The following is a 16,671-nucleotide window of genomic DNA, read 5'->3' on the forward strand; positions in this document are numbered from 1 at the left end:
CACTTTAACTACAGTGAACATGATACTTTGATTTAACTTCAGAAGTGCTGCATATCTACAAACACTAATTCTGTTACGTGTCTCCAACTTTCATCTTCTCATCATCACAAAAATCATCTGAGGTTAACGCTTCCCAATTTTTTACAATGCCTTTCAATATGTCAAGGTTCTTCTTGGTTTTGTGCCAAGTCTGCTGGCTCATCAGGATTTAATTATCCTTTGTCCAGCTCTGCAGGCTTGGCTCCATGGTAAGTAAAGGAAAATAAAAAGATGCAAGGGTTAGGTTTTTCTCTTCTTATGCAAGTAGCAGCAGCAGGTGAGAAAAGGCAACCAACACGCTGCTCCTCCTGTGGTGGTTCCACTGGCAGGATGAAACACGGGTTGAGAGAGTGTCACTGACAGCTCATGGGTTCATTGAGAAGAGGCACGAGGACAAATGATCACCACCCAGAGGAGGAAACCACAGGGTGTGAAACCACGGTCATCTTCACAGCTGCCCAGTCTTTTCCTTTGCTGGCAGCAAGGCAGACAGCAGAACATGAGACGGAAGTCAGAGAAGGTGCAGAAGGAAATCTCTTCCCGGTCTCTCTGCTGTAAGTGGCAGTAGTTGGCTGAGGAGGAGGGTGGAGAGCTGGAGTTGGTACTATCAGAACCCTATCAGGAAAAAGCTGCTGTTTTACTTGCTTGCAGGAGTGAGCAACCCATGGACCAGGCTGAATGAATCAGATCCCTGGTCTCTGAAAATGCTCTGCTAAACTTAAAATACTGGGCTATACTACTCCTAGGACATACATCAATGCTCAGCAATAGCCAGTGCCACCCTATGGCCTTGACAAAGAGTAAAAGGGATTTTATATTTGTATAGCTGTGAGTCTCTGGTATTTGAAATGGTCACTTATATTCTCATATTTGATTGTTATATTTTATACAGTTTATGTTTTAGATCTTTATAATATTCAGCTGAATTATAAAGCAATACCACTTCAGGACCTGGACTGCTAGTAGGAAACAGCACCAAGCATTTTCAAAAGTGACCAGATATACCTGCATAACATATCCTGTGAGATCACAGCTTAGAAAAGAGGGTTTCTCTGATCTGACAGAAATCCAGTGATATCTACAGGGGGAAAAAAAATTTCTGATCAGAAAACAAGGAAACCAAAATCAATGCTCCAGCCTGAAACATAAAAAGTATCAGTACAAAGTAAATGTAATGACTCATCAAAGACTGGAAAGCAGTGTAAGCTGAGACATACAAAAGCAAAGAGGAAGGAGGGAGCTGGGCTCTTTTATTATTTTAACATCACCTGAAAGTTCCACACTAAAGAATATTACTAAAGAATATTATCAGATGGAAATTTAGAGGAGGTATGTACACTAATAATTAAGAATTCAAACAAGCCTTTGAAAATAATAGGAGTGATTAAATAAAAGCCATTGCTAGTGATAATTTTCAAGCTGTAAGCCATTAATATCCTCTTACCAGTTTCAGGCAAATGTAAATGGTAACAAACAGGATTTTCCATTTCCTTTATGATGTGTCAAAGCACCTCCAAAACATGATTCTTTTACACAGAGAAAATATTAGGATGACATGGGTATTAGCTAATAGTAGACATTGGAAACTACATTACAGCTACAGAAATGCCCTATGCAGAGGAGTTGCCTCCTATGGCCACATCTACTCAATGTTTCTGGAAAAAGAGCAAAAAAAGGTACAATGTGGACTGACTAATTTTTAATTGTTTCATGTTCCTGTTAAAAGGAAAGCAGAACAGAAACAACTGGCTAAGAAAAGTAACACTTACCTAGTAAAGACTGGTGTAATAGATGTTCTTTCTGGAAATAGGCTATAGAGCAAATGAGAAGGAAAAATGGAATTTGAAAGGAAGTGCATGAATCATTACAATCAAGAAGTTAGTGATAACTCATTAGCAGTAGAGCTATTTCATCTACATCCTGAAAATCTGTGGCTGAAATTTTTGTGTCAAACTAACTGGGCTATTCAGAGGACAAAACATTCTACATTCTGTTCCATCTTCCCTTTTCTCCTAACAAAGCAAATCCGTTTCATCTGCCCACATCAGACACTTCTCTTTACCTTGATGTGACTGACTCTAATGCACAGAGTCTCATAACCTCCTCTGGTGCCACCAGATATTTCCCTTCTTTGTTTCTTGCCTCTTCTGGAAGCTTCCTGCACCTCTTTTTCTTTCTTTGGTGCCCCAGCTTGCCCCATGTGACCAGCCCTGGGTAGCCACAGGCACTCCTGTGGTGCCCCACAGGTTGCCCTAGGGCTGTGGACCTGGCAAAGCCAGTGTTGGAAGTGGCAGTGTGGATTTCTGGGCTCAGCTGGGATTGTGCTGTTGCTGCTGCTGCTGCCTGCTGTCTCATCCAGCTTGGTCTTCACAGCCGTGTGCTGACAGCCTTCAATATTCCTCCAGGACCCTCCACCAGCCAGCCATATATGGCTAAATCTGTAGAAAGTCAGGATTAAACAGATGTCTTTTTGATAGAGCAAGGAGCCCCAGGCAGATCCCAAGTAACCTGTTGTCTTCCCAGAGCTCTGCCTGCACACAGCTAAATACCCCCTTCCATCTGGCAAGGGCAGCCCCCTAAGCAGGGCTCCACAGCAGCTGTGTGCCTGCTGCAAGAGCCCTGGTAGCATCATGGATTTCAGCCTGCACACTTCTGTTCCAGCAGCAGTGCAAGTAAGGAAGTAGCAGTCAGCCAGCTGTGCAGATCCCCAACTGCTGGCAGGCAGGTACGGACACATAGAAGGAAGCCTGAGATGAACCTTCCCATACGTGTACGCTCTGATGGGTTCAGTTGATACAAATGCCTATCATCATCAATGCTTTGAGTCATTAGTTCATTCCATCAGTTGGCATTCATCAGGTACAATTAGGTGTCCACACAGACTGGAACAGACTTTTGACAACACTGTCATACACCAGCCCTGCCAGGGAGGTGTGGATGCATCCCATCCTGCTTTTAAATACAACACTGAGCAGTTTCTCCACAAGTCAAACCATGCAGGCAATAAATTTGTGAGCAATTCTAAATGTAACAGATCTGTTTTCCCCAGACACCCTTAACAAATGACACTAAGGACCAACAGTATTTATATGACTACAAAAACATTACACAGGAATAACATCGTGTACAGTTACAAGAATCATAAGTAAACTGAAAAATAATGCACAAAGCTGTATCAGGCAGCAAGAAAACTGCTTATTTGAAAAAATGAAAAAATGAAATGGGGCAAAAAATGATGGTAGACTATTGAGAATATTCTTCCTCTTGCACTTATGCCAGGCTTTGCTTCTGGGCTCTATATTGGTATTGCCATTTCACCTGTGAATTAAGCCATGTGGTGTAGCAGATCAAAAAAATCAACTTGAACACAGTTGGAGATGTTTTACCATAATACTCAGTTGCTGAAGAAAATGAAACTAACTGAGATGGAAAGAGGAAGAGTGCACAAGCAAGGCTATACCTCTTTTCTAAGCACTATGCTGTTATCAGATGGGCACATCCACAAAACTCTCACACAGAAAACAGCAGACTGTGATTGCAGAATAGTCATTCACTTCAACTTCTTCCTACACACTGCAAGATAAAAGTAGCGCGTGATTAATCATCATCATCATAGAATTACAAAATGGTTTGGGTTGGAAGGGACCTTAAAGATCACCTAGTTACAATCCCCCTTACACTGTGGGGGTTGGAACCAACAATGGTCTCAAGGGCTGGGTTCCAAGCAAAGGTTTGGGGAACAAAAATGTGTGAGTACTGCTGGCCAATGGAGTGTAGCACAAGCACTGCCATTCTCTCGAGAGGCCCAGCTGAGATTCTCCAGAATCATCTAAATGAGAGCAACAGTACACTGATATCACCAGAGCAGGGCAGTGAAGTGCCCACTTCGGACTTGGGATGTACCTCAACATGGCTCAATCTACAGGGGTTCTCACTTCACAAAACAGTAAGAATAAATCTCTCAGCATGGTTGCTCTCAACTAGCTCCAAGCAGGAGCTAGGAATCCCACTTCCCACCTGTCCAGATGACCGTAGTGCTTCCCCTCCACCCTACCAGGGAGAAAGGGGGCTCTGTAAGACACAGCTCAGTCTCAGGATACAGAGGAGTTAAGGGAAAGAGGGGGAGAAGAAGGTACCATGGACAGACTTGACACAAAGAAGTATTCGGGACCACTGAAAAGGGAGTTTTTGTCATTTCCTCAAAGTGTTACCTCTCTCCTCCAAGGCTGCAGTGGGCTGAACAGTATCTGGAGCATGCTTCATGGGCTCTCTGCTTCAGCACAGTACCTCAGGTTGAGTTTAAACACCATTTTACCAGGACCACTGTTCTGTAGCAATGATAAGAAAAGGTAAATGACAGTCCAGATGAGCACAAATACACAAAGGGGTCAGACAACTAGGCCAGTTGCTGACTTCCAGTAGTGGTGTCTCCACACAAATACACTGACCAATGCAGCACCTATATTTTGCCTTCTTGTGCATTGCCTCACAATCTACTACTTTTCACATCTGATCCACATAACCTTTGTTTTAGGAAAACCTCATCCTACTGACTGGAAGAAGCTCCTGCTTAACAGCTACAGATTTAGCTATTACATTAAAATATCCTTGTACATGAAACACATTATGAGTCAGAAAGTAAATTTGAGCAGTTACTCATAAATGAGATCACACAACTCTGATAGGTCCTGGAAACCATCAGTTTAAACATTCAGAACAAGACAAGAAAGCACAACTGATACAGGGAAATCATTAGAGAACAAACAAGAAAAAGGCAAGTTGTGGTACTGTTTAAACCTCTGATTTGCTTCTGCCTTAAATTACATGGGTCATCTTAGTTTTCTGATCTTAGTTTTAGATGCAACGGGCACACTTCCACAAAAGCAACCCCTGACACCAAGAATAAGGGCACTGCTTATCACTAGCAGATGAACCACCACATTTTAGTTGATAAAATATTGCTGGAAGCAGGCATCTGAGCAGGACACACAGCCATCTCTGTAATGACAAGAAGGTTATTCCCAATACCGTATTTCTTTCCTGTTCTTCTTTCCCTCTGTGATTCCATGCAAATTGCAAAGCCATCCCTGTAGAGAAAAGGGCTAATCAAAGACACATGAAGGAAACAGATGTTAATTCCAAAGCAGCATCTCCCCAGCTGTACATGAGGACACACTGCCAGGGAAAGTGCTTTGCTTGCCTTCTCGGGGGGATAGCCAGGAGTAGAGGAGTGTCACCCCTCACCCTTGTGCCAGGACATCAGTGCTGGGGCTGGAGTGTTTGTCTTGGCAGAACTGATTTTTAGCCAGGACAGTCCAATGACCTGGGTAGCTACCTGCAAGTTCTACTGCTTTTGAGAAAGACGCAGTAACCAGAGACAGTAACAGCAGCCTGGTCCAGACACACACTAGAACTGGCCCACAGTTCTAGTACAGTTACAGTCTCTCTTAAAACTATGTACTTGGGAAAAGTGCACACTGAAGGGAAAAAAAAAAGCTCCTGAATTGTGAAAAAAAACCCATCACATATATACATCATGTCTGTTGTGCATCTCCATTTTTACCTGCCAGTTGAGGGATCTTGCCCTCCTCTGTTGATACTCACAGCTCTGTCACCACAATTTCACACCTTGGCACATGTCCTGGTTTACCTCCTGGATATGCTATTTTCTTCCTCTTCCATTCGTACATAAGACTCTTACTATTCCTTTTTACTTTTTTCTTTTTTAATTTTTATGAATCAAACAGAACCAGCTTTATTGCCAGTCTGCAGTTCTCAGGTGCTTCTGTCATATTTAGTGCCAGTCCACAGTTTTAATGTCCTAGGATTGTGGAAATTTCTGCTTTTGTTTTTTCTTAAAGGTTGCTTTTCTAGACCTCTTGCTTGTAAAGAAACTCCTGACAGTGTCACCTGTAAGGAACGGATGGCAATTAATTTATTTTTAAATAATATAAGCATTTGAGCTATTCTTATGAAACCTACAGCTTCTGAAACAGTGGGAGATGAGGAATTGAATCTTCTTTTCTCATTGAGTGCACTTTCCCCACATGAATTCTGTTCCTTTGTCTTTTCACTCTGAACCCTCTGATTAAATCCCTGCTAATATTCAGTTAATTTTTTTAGGTCTGTCAGCACATTCATGTCTGTATTTTCAATATACTTTTAAAATATACTATTTAAGATCCCATATAGATTGCACATTGGAATGATTATCAATGCAATTTTAATATATTTTATCACTTTAATAGCCCACCAAAGAACGTACAACCATTATTAAAGTTGACAAAAATGAAGTATCGTTTTGAGTCTTTCATGTGGGGTTTAGACAGGCTATCTAGGTTTCCCTACCATATCCTTTAGTCTAACATAATTTCAAAGGCATTCTTTCAATTTTTCCTTTTCACAGTTTGTATCTATAGGTGATTGCACTCTATCTCCCTGGCATTGTACTGTATTGTCCATGAGCAACACTTTCTGTCCCCTTTTTTTCTGTTTTGCTTGTTCCTTAGTACTTTTAAGACATCATGAACCATTCACATACCCCTTGCAGTTTTTCAAAATCATAAAAAATGGCCAGCATTGAAAGAGTTTGTGAATAGGTAACAAGCATGAAAGACAAGAAAACTCCCAAAATCTCTGAGATCAGCTGGAGTCTGTAATGCCATCTTTAGGTTGTACTACCACCCATCGGTTTGAAGTAGAATCAACAAAAGCAGCTGAGTGGACTAAGCCTCAGCTCTGCTGCTGCAGCACAGCCTGCCACAGCAGCTCAGCTCCTACAGGGATAGGAATCCCAGCAGCTGGAAACTCCTCATCCCTGATGGATTTAGCTGCAGTGGCTAGAAAAATACAAATTCCTGTTATGGTCCTCTTTGACCATAGCTGTATCTGACAGGGTTTTTGGCTTTTCAAGAATTTTCTTGGTAGCTGGTCAAAGACCAATTTCTTTTCTACAAAAAGTGAGGTAATTTTTAAAAAGTAATCGCTTAAGAAACATTTTCCTTTTTTTTTTTTTTTTAATGGGAGCATTATTTACCAAATCCAAATATAAAGTTCTTTTCAGAGACGAACGTGCAAGCTATCTTCCTCTTCCTTCTCATTCTGTGAGGTCTTTCACTCAGGACGACTCTTAACAGCTTTAGCTTGTTACTTAATTCTTAGTGTTGTAGGCAAAACTACTTAACCCTGAAGGTTATTGTCAGCAGAAGTAATGAAATGCCACAGGTTTTTATGTCAATGTAATGCAGTGCACCTTTAAGTAATTTATCTTATTTGATCAGATAATCAAACCTGTTTCTTTTCATTTCATCCTTCTGTAATTTCTTTGGGCTTTACTGCAGTTGCAGCACTGCTTGACTGGAACAAAATCTGCTGGTCCAAAAATAATTAAATACAAATATCAATCTTTCTGTGCCAATTTCAGGCATAGTTTATCATTTAACTAAATATCTATGTAAGACAGATCATGCTGATTTTTGTCCAGGGGCTATGAAAAGTGTAGGCCTCTAACATTCAGTCCAACCTGACTGTGATACAACCTCACTGCGAATATCTTGTGAATGCCGCTTCTTTGACATATTGACATACATTGTACAGAAAACAGATAATTTATAGAAAGCTGCCATCTTAGTTTCAATTACCATTAGGCTAATGCTAATTAACATTTGCCTAAAATGTACGTAAGAATATAAAAACTTTTAGTGTAACTTTTGCTAGGATTGCTTTAAAATGTTTGCTTAATGGCATAGAAGAAAAGTAATATGTGTATGTAGACTCCTTTGTTGATACTAAACTTTAGCTCATTTCACGTGCCTGATACCCAACTTTTAGCACCTCAGTACAGTAACCACATCTTGCTTTACACCGTTTCTATATGAAGAGCTCCATGTTAAAAACAGGTGATGTAGCCCCATAGTCACTGGCTTGTATCTTGGAACTCAGGCAAGAGGACAAACATTGTGTAGGGAAAGATGCAAGGAGAGCCTTCTGGGACTGTGAATATTGGTATCAGTGGATTTTGAGATTCAGGTTTTGTCTACTGCTGGCAAACCCAATAAACATTGAAGCTAATTCACAATATACTTATTACTGGTTTATACACTAACATAAGGTAACAGACAGAATAAATGAATATTCTGATTATTTCTTTACTGAGTGTGAGCACTTGATATGTTTTTTTATGTTACTCCTGCGAGGTGAGACTGACCATGAATAAGGAGACAGCCAAGGTGCAAACAAACCAACGGCAGAGTGTATTTTGTCAGTATTATGAGAATGTCTTAATTTCATCACCATGAGCTTAATTTTATAACACATGAACTGTGACCTTGGTATTGTGTACATGTATTTTTAAAAGCCAAAATTCATTTATTGTCTTTTATAGCATTTCCTTAAAAATTTTTCCATGTATTGTCCATTATTTTCAGCAATAAAAGTATTTTGGAAAATTTCCAACATAGCCCTATACTAATTATAGTAACTGTCTGATTTTTGTTTGTGGTGTGCCTTGAAGATACAGCTCTTCTTTTTCCATACAACAGTTCAACAAAAATGTCCACTTCAGGATATATGAATTTTCACTCTTATTAATATGAACAATATTGTCTGGAAAATATTCAGCTCTATGAACTTACTGAAATCTTTATTACTATTTCAAACACCATCGCTTTAAAAGAAACTGCATTTTAGCTCCACACCGCAGAGGACAAAGTTATTTGAGAAGGTGATTAATTTAATTAGATAGTTGCTCTAAAGATTTTTTTTTTCATACCAGTGTTAGTATGTTTAGAAGTACTTAACTGCAGCCTTCTGTTGCTACACTAAGTGTGTAATTTTGTTAGATCTCACTGAGAGGGATAAACCTTCAAGCATTATTTATGCATACACTGAAAGGCACCACACCTTTTGGAAATGCAATGGTTGCTCCAGTGGAACATCTGAATAATGAATTATTTATGAAAACAAGGAGGATGGGAGGGGAGCCTTCTTCAAAGTCTGTTTCTTTCTGCATGTTTATGTGATTATTTTTCTATGTTAAAATTCAGGTAAGTTTGACATCAGCACTGCTTTTGGAGCCCACTAACTTTGACTTGAAAATTTTTAATTTTTAATAAATGTTGCTTCAGATACTGAAGATGTTTAGACCCCAATCCCTGCTGGTCTTTGGAGACATGATCTATTAATATATAACCTCTGCTCTGGAACTTCATACCGGTTTTTTGCGCACAACATGAAATCTAGAGAAATATTGTTTCTCTAAAGCATTCCCCCCAGACTTGAATTTTGAGTATTCTAATGAGTTACACTGGCAATATAGCAGCAGAGGTACAACTTGTTCAGAGGATTACATCAATTTATGATTAACACCTTCCAGGTGGGTAACTACGGTCCGGTGAAATGCAAGACAACAACAGGGGTTAGCCAGCTATTAGTTTATTGATAATATAAATTGCAATCAGCATGGGAAGCCTCAGTATCCACAGAGAGTTGTGAAGGAAAAGCAGTCTGGTCAGGTACCTGATGGAGGTTCAGTCCAGAGTCATACCTCCCTCAACTTAGATACTTGTTCTTTTTGACAGAAGTTTTTATACATCTATGGCTCTCTCTCTATATATAAATCTATTTCATGCCCACCTCGTTACACATCAAACAATAAATGATGCAATAATTAAAAGCTTGGGTCACTGTGACCTGAGGATCATCAGTGCAGCAGGGTGTTTGCTTTGTGAACTGGGACTAAATCTCATGGACTGAGCCATGTCCTTGATTCCTGGATGACTTTCCCATCCTGCCCTTGCAACAAGTACATCCCAATGTGGTGCATTTCTCTGTACAAACTGCAGGGACCAGGCTTAAAACCCTGGAATAGATGTGAAACCTTAGGCATAGTTTTTCTTTCACCTTAATCAGCACATTATGAAAAAAGACAAATAAACCCCCATCCCTGTAGTAGAACTATTTACACATGCAGCAGCACAGATATTTACGTGTTAAAAAACTTATATACAATAGTATGTTTCCTATTATTTCCATATTAAAAAGAAATGTAATGCAAAAATATTCTTAAATTCCTTCCCCAAAATAATCTGAAAACTTACGTGGTGTTTTAGGAAAGCTTTTGAAATAATGTGCACAAAGATTACCTGAAAATATTGCCTGAAGGAAGACAATGAGAATCAGAATGGCAATATGCCATTAATAGTGCTTAGAAAATGCAGCTGTTCTGAGGTTGGTACTCCTTTTGTTCACTTGGCTCTCTCTATTCTGGCTGATTCATATCAATCCCAAAGCAAAAACCATCAATAAGGTGCTTCATTAAGACACGGAAAATAGTCTTCTGTCTTGAAGAGGACTGGAGGTTCATAGAGGGTCTGCTGCTGTCGTGAGGAAGACGATTTCTGCAAATTAGAGAAGTTTATTTTTCGCCTGTTTCATAAAGCATTTTAAAGCAAAGCCTGCAGAGCTAAAATGCAAAACAAGAAAAGTTTTGAGGCATGTCTCCTTAGTTGAATGAATTCTTAATCACAGCTCAGATGAGTCTGGCATGTTCCTAAAGTTAGTAAAAAAATTCAGCCTTTGACCTTTGCCATTCCAGCACCTAAAAAGACTCAGTCCTGGAACTTGTACAATATGCCAACACTGCAGGAGCAAAACTGCACCATCCAGCTGATGGGAGAGTCATCCTTTCCAAGCCATACACCTTTACCTTTTCTGCTCCAGCCTTCAAATTCTGCTCAGCCACTTCTTTTGAGTCAACTCTGGGCCTGGGTTCTCATTTAGTTACTCGAAAAGTCTTCCTATGGAAACACACCTAGCAAATGATTCTTTCAAGAAGGTCCTTGAAGATTCTTTCAAGAAGGCCTTCAGCTCCTGCTGAGCTTCTACATGTAACAACACAGTTTAAAATAATCTGATAGTGGACTGGAAAAGAGCTGTTTTTCAGGGAAAGTGTACATGTTTTTTTTTTAAATATTAACTGTACAATGTTTTGCTGTATCAAATGGCTCATTGAAAGAGACAACATCAAGGACCACTAGTGACCACTGTGTCAGCTTTGCTACCTGTATATAATGCTGCAACACAACGCAGACACAGGATATATTTTCAATGCCTGACATTAAATAGAATGCTTGAAATCAAGATTTCACTCATTAGAAGTTCTTTTCAACCAATAAAGAGATTCTGATGAACTATTTCGTAGAGCCACGTCAGTCTGGAATGAGGAAATTAGCCTTCACCAATAATAAAAGTTAAAAGTACACCAAATATCATTGTTTGATAGCCTTGGAGTTTAGGATGGTTTTACAGCACCAAAATGAAGATATAAGTAACCATACCTACAAATCAAAGTGAAAATTTCTCAATACTCAGTTGAGCTGTATACTTGTACTCCATGTGACATAAGTACAAATTCTCCTGTTATATACAAAATTGCTGATATATTACATTATGTCTTTAACTTTACAATACCATTAATTTCTCTAAGCTTGTTTTGCCATTCAAGTTCCAATGAAATTAAAAATATAAACAAATATCTGATCTATAAATGGTGTGTATTATCAGCATTCTTCATATCACAAAATCTACCAAATGTAAAAGACCCCTTCAAAATCCAAGTTCTGATTTTTAAAGTATTTTCCTACACTGTACTGTCCTATCAGATAACAACCTGCAAGCACGGGAAACTAAGGTCACTCCTGACATGGATTTAAGGGTGCTGTATTTGCCTCTGTGCAAGAAGGGGGTAATTTCAATCCAGTGAGGAAATTTATAGGCAGGCACAGTACCCACAATTGCCTAACCACACATTTATGATCAGTTATGTTTGCAGCTGCTAAGCAAACATTTTTACCTTTTGGGAATCTACATTCTTAGGTTATAGTACTATTCTTTACAGTGCCTGGTATTCACAAGGGAAGAACTTTGGGCAAAATCTGAAAGGGAGATTATAAATACACATCTTGAGAAACAGAAAATACAGGCTTTGTGTAAAGAAACAGATACATTTAAATGGGAAGAGAATGAGGGTACCTGAGTAAGTTAAAACTAGCAGTAAAATGTGAACTACAGCTACAGTGACAATCATGACATCAGAATAACCTTCTTTTCCAAATGTATTTTGCCATTGATGTATTAAGCTAGTTAAATATCAGGCATGTGGAGAAATCTCTACATGCATTTTCATTCACACATGCTTGTGTTTGCTACTGGAAGTAGGTATTATACTATGCAATACCCAGAACCACTGTGGAAGAGTAGCTTGCCTCTTAGTGAATCAAATAATGCCACTAAGTTCGGAGTGTTATTTTATTGCTATCCTTAATCAAAGTAAGAAACCACTGGAGATGCCAGGTTCACCCTTCTGACACTTTTAAAGATTTTCCACCTTTTAAATTGTGGAAAAAGTGCTAATTTGACAAAGTGTTTCCATACAACACTAAAAAAATACTTCCTTTGAACTAGCAAACTTTTCAAGTGAAGACTGTAATTCCTTGGTTAATAACATTTTTTATAGAAAAAAATGGAAAATATTGTTGAATATTCTTCAAGGCAGCTTGTGCAGGTTTTTGTTTTGTAACAAAGTGCAACTTTGTGTTGTTCTTCTTAGTTTGCTTTTTTTAAGAAGAAATGACAGAAGTCTAAACTTAAACACCAAGAAAAATTAAGGAATGAGATGAGAAATTAGCTTAAAGACTAATTAACTTAAAGACTGCACAGTAAACAGCGGTGAAGAACAAGTTCCTTGAACTGAGCCTTAACAGATGTTTTTTATATGTATTTTTCTCTGCTGCCATACATGCTTGGAAGATGTTGAAACAAAAATACCTCGAAAAGTCACAACCTTCTTCCTCTCCCCTTCTACAGAGCTATTTTTTATATCATCCTTACCAGAATACAGAAAACTGAGTTAGTACAGAATGTATATACTAAAAGATAAAACAATCTGTGAGCTGACAAGATGCAAAAGAGTAGAACTTACAAATGGTGTACTGCCAGGTGATGTCAAGAAGCATCAGGAATTCAGGTGATATTTTTTTACACCAAAAAGATTATTTTAAACCTGAAGCACAACAGCACATCAGTGTTTGGTAAGGCATCTCTGAAATATACCAGAGAGAGTGCTTCAAGCCTTTTGTAAAGGAACAGTCCACAAGGGAAGATGGAGAAAACTGCATCCTTAGGAAGCTTACCAAGGCATTAACATGATTAACGCTGCGCAGACTGAATACAAATATAACCTTTATTTTTAAAGTACTGTGCAGATTAGCCTTTTCTTTTTTGGTAACATTTGTGCAGTGATTTTATCAATGCAGAAGGATCCTTTAGCAGTGTTGCCAGTACAGGCTCTTCCTACTTGCTTTGCATACCACCAAGATCAGGGTGCTTTAGTAAAAAGCTTGTGCATTATGTGCCTGTGCTTCCTTCACATCCATTTCTTTGTGTGCTCGGGCTTGTTCTGCAGTGTTACACAAATCCTTATAAGAAACTTAATTTTTAAATTCAGTTGTTTCCTTTTTTGTTTTTAAGGAAGCCTGAAAACTCTATAAAAATCCTAATAAAGTATATTAAAAATTTACAGCTACGTTAATGTACATGTACAACAAACGTATTACTATTTCAATCATCTGGTCTAGTAAGCAGAGCAACTAAGCTGGTCACATGGCAGCAAAACTTTACTTACATTAAGGAAGGATGGCATGCTGATTGTGTGCAAGATTTTCTTGAACGTGCTGGGAAAAGCTCCAAGGTCTGTTTCTGCCTTTGTGACCCGTTCTTCCAGTCCAGCTACACTATTCCCAACCATTTTCACAAAAGCCTGGTGTAAAAAAAACAAAAAAAACCCCAAATAAATATTAGTTTCCCTATAAAAATAAAACAGGATTACATATTGCAAAACAGTGGTGAAAGATCCTTTGCTTAAATGAGTCGTCAAAAATTTCATGCTCAGTTTCCCTTCTGCCTACAAGTCCATTTTAAATATAGAAATTACCTGAGATACTTAAAAGGCTGAAAACCAGGTTAAACATAATAAAATAATCTTCCTTTTCAAATTTACCTTTCAAATAACTAACTTGGATTTTTCACAATCTAGACTTCTACCTGCCTTTCTACTACCAAAGGAAAAATCAAGGATCTTAACCACAGTTTTAAATCTTTATTAGGAATGATGAGATCTCTTATTCTATTTGTTTCTGAAACTTTGGAAATTAACACAAAAAGCCTGCCTTGCTTCACACAGTCAATGAACAATTTTTTTTTTTTTAATATGTCGCAAAAAGATCTAAAACATGTCTGGAATTCCCACAGTCCCCAGAAATTTTTCATAAATGTAGTCCTCTTTATTAACCCTGAAGTACTGATCCAGCACAAACACAGAGAGCACAACTCACCTGATCGCACTCCACATGTGTGCACATACACACACAAACATTCAGACACTGATTTTTTCCCTCTGTTAGGAAACACAATGCATCTACAAGACAGCAAATACATACCTCTAGTTTGTCAATCTTCCTATATATCTGCCTCATTTCTGTAGCTTTTGTGTAAATTTGAGGTATACTTTCATTGACAACTTGAGAGGAATCACTTCGAATCTAAAGACAATGCGATACAATAATACAAAAATCAATGAATAAAACAAAATGTTTAGTAGATTTTTTTCTGGAAACTGGAACTGTGCCCCAGTGAACAGACTAATATTTAGAGTTTAAAAATACTGGAATAAATTAGTATAAAAACACTAGATTAAAATCAATACACTATAGTTTTTTTGTACAGTTTCTAAGTAACTTTGAAGAAAATGTATTTTACAGAGACTAATATTTACCTTAATACTTATATTAAAAATAGGCTAATACAATCTCTTCTGAAGAGATATGAAACATTTTCTAAGACACATAAAAGACTTAAATATATTAAGCTAAAATTTTGTCTTAAGTTTTACTACCTGTACTTTTCCTCAGGTTTGTTAAAAAAGTCAGACCACAAAAATCTTAATTTTCTGGTCTTAAAAAAACTCCCCAAACCTACAACAGAGTTGTGAAGGAGAAGCACATAGTGCTTCACTTTAAAAGACAGCCTATCAACCAACGTCAGCTTACAGGAACTTTCCATTCGGTTCTTCCATATAACCCCATGAGAAAAGTGAAAACAAAAGTGCCTTTCTGAAAAGAGGGTCCCCTAAAGACAAATCTAGTTTTGGTGGTTTGGCAACTCTGATTAGATACTTTCATTATAAAACCAAAAAGTATGTCTTTATTGTATTTTAAAGAATAAGTGGAATGTCATACTGTTCTTTTAAACAAGAATACAACTACACGAATATGCAGTTAAGAAAAATTTCTTCACTGGAAATATTGTGAAGCATTTCAGCAGGCTGCCCAGGGAAGTGGTGGAGGTATTTAGAACATGTGGCACTTTGGGACATTTTGCTCTAACACAAAGGCTTGGTACTTTTCATCCATGAGTTACCTGATTATCAAAATAAGTAATCTAATTATCCAACATGTTTTGAAACTGCAACCTGCCTTGACTAAAAGCTTCTTTCTCTCGGTACCTTACTTACGAACAGCTATTCAACTGTGTTTACTCTGCCTTCAAAAACACAACCACATGCAACTTACACCTACCATATCCAGCATTCCCACGAATTCATCCACCCTGGTCAGTAAGTCTTCCAGACTCTTGTCTAAGCTCTCTATCTGCAAAACAGAGATCACTTAAAGTGCTTGAAAACGCACACACCCACATTCACAAACCCCGGCCAGTCTCACAGACAAGACCACCGAGCAGAGACACGGGTCGGACTACAAACAGTCCGACCGGAATCCCACGGCTTTTCCCTCTCTCGGCTTCGTTCAGCAAGGGACGCGCCCCCGGGGCTGGCCCTGCCCTGCCCCGGCCCGCTCCCGAGTGCCCGGGAGCCGTGCGGAGCCGTGTGGGAGCCGTGTGGAGCCGTGTGGGAGACGTGCGGAGCCGTGTGGGAGCCGTGTGGGAGCCGTGTGGGAGCCGTGCGGAGCCGTGCGGAGCCGTGTGGAGCCGTGCGGAGCCCGGGCCCGCTCCCGAGTGCCCGGGAGCCGTGCGGAGCCGTGCGGAGCCGTGCGGAGCCCCGGCCCGCTCCCGAGTGCCCGGGAGCCGTGCGGAGCCGTGTGGAGCCGTGCGGAGCCCCGGCCCGCTCCCGAGTGCCCGGGAGCCGTGCGGAGCCCCGGCCCGCTCCCGAGTGCCCGGGAGCCGTGCGGAGCCGTGCGAGCCCCGGCCCGCTCCCACCTGCTCGCTGAAGAGGCTGCGGTCGGCGAGCAGGCACGCCGAGTAGGCGGCGGCGGTGGCGCTGAGCGACGCCTCCGAGGCGTCCTCGTCCTCCGCCTCCCCGAGGCCGGAGGCTCTGCTTTGGCTCTGGGACACATTCCCGCTGTCCGCGCCGGGGCCGGCGTCCGGCAGCTCGGCTGCAGCCGCCCCAGCGCCGGCGCCCTCCGCCATCTCCGCGCTCGCCGCCGCGCCGCCCCTCACATGACGGGGCGGGCCGGCGCAGCCGCGCTCCCGGCGGGCGGGCAGCGCCCGAGCCCGGGCGGGCAGCCGCTGGCTGCGGGGAACTCGGGCTGCGCCGCCCGCGAGCCGCGCTGCCTGGCGCTG

The 16,671-nt window shown here is 40.3% G+C and overlaps 2 protein-coding genes across 3 annotated transcripts in view; both read right to left on the minus strand.

The window, feature by feature from the left end:
- Positions 1–10,320, minus strand: part of LOC146768346 (uncharacterized) — an 11,051-nt gene extending 731 nt beyond the window's left edge. The window contains exons 1-7 of one of the 2 annotated variants that reach the window (XM_085571828.1): positions 10,182–10,320; positions 5,068–5,949; positions 4,251–4,367; positions 3,500–3,612; positions 2,102–2,477; positions 1,809–1,850; positions 1,045–1,117 (exon numbers count right to left, since the gene is read on the minus strand). In XM_085571828.1, the coding sequence (XP_085427954.1) occupies positions 1,045–1,117; positions 1,809–1,850; positions 2,102–2,394 (408 nt within the window). In that variant the 5' untranslated portion in view covers positions 2,395–2,477; positions 3,500–3,612; positions 4,251–4,367; positions 5,068–5,949; positions 10,182–10,320. Of the gene's footprint in view, positions 1–1,044; positions 1,118–1,808; positions 1,851–2,101; positions 2,478–3,499; positions 3,613–4,250; positions 5,950–10,181 lie in introns of both variants that reach the window. The other variant, XM_085571829.1, reaches the window with a different exon arrangement.
- On the minus strand, positions 9,456–16,544 carry BLOC1S4 (biogenesis of lysosomal organelles complex 1 subunit 4). The gene is made up of 5 exons (XM_021528674.2): positions 16,309–16,544; positions 15,672–15,743; positions 14,535–14,636; positions 13,721–13,855; positions 9,456–10,436 (listed from the first exon to the last, which is right to left on the minus strand). The coding sequence occupies exons 1-5, from the start codon at positions 16,516–16,518 to the stop codon at positions 10,338–10,340; spliced, it is 618 nt and encodes a 205-aa protein (XP_021384349.1). The 5' UTR covers positions 16,519–16,544; the 3' UTR covers positions 9,456–10,337.
- Between the last annotated feature and the right edge of the window lie 127 nt (positions 16,545–16,671).

Source organism: Lonchura striata, chromosome 2 (genome assembly GCF_050655825.1).
Source record: "Lonchura striata isolate lonStrDom1 chromosome 2, ASM5065582v1, whole genome shotgun sequence".
Taxonomy (NCBI): Eukaryota; Metazoa; Chordata; class Aves; order Passeriformes; family Estrildidae; genus Lonchura; species Lonchura striata.

Excerpts from the sequence above, each read along its gene's own strand:
- BLOC1S4 (XM_021528674.2), bottom strand. The coding sequence starts at position 16,518 with ATGGCGGAGGGCGCCGGCGCTGGGGCGGCTGCAGCCGAGCTGCCGGAC. Across the intron at positions 15,744-16,308 it reads GCAGCCTCTTCAGCGAGCAG|ATAGAGAGCTTAGACAAGAG; the intron begins GTGGGAGCGGGC and ends TCTGTTTTGCAG. Across the intron at positions 10,437-13,720 it reads GCATGCCATCCTTCCTTAAT|AAATCGTCTTCCTCACGACA; the intron begins GTAAGTAAAGTT and ends TCTAATTTGCAG.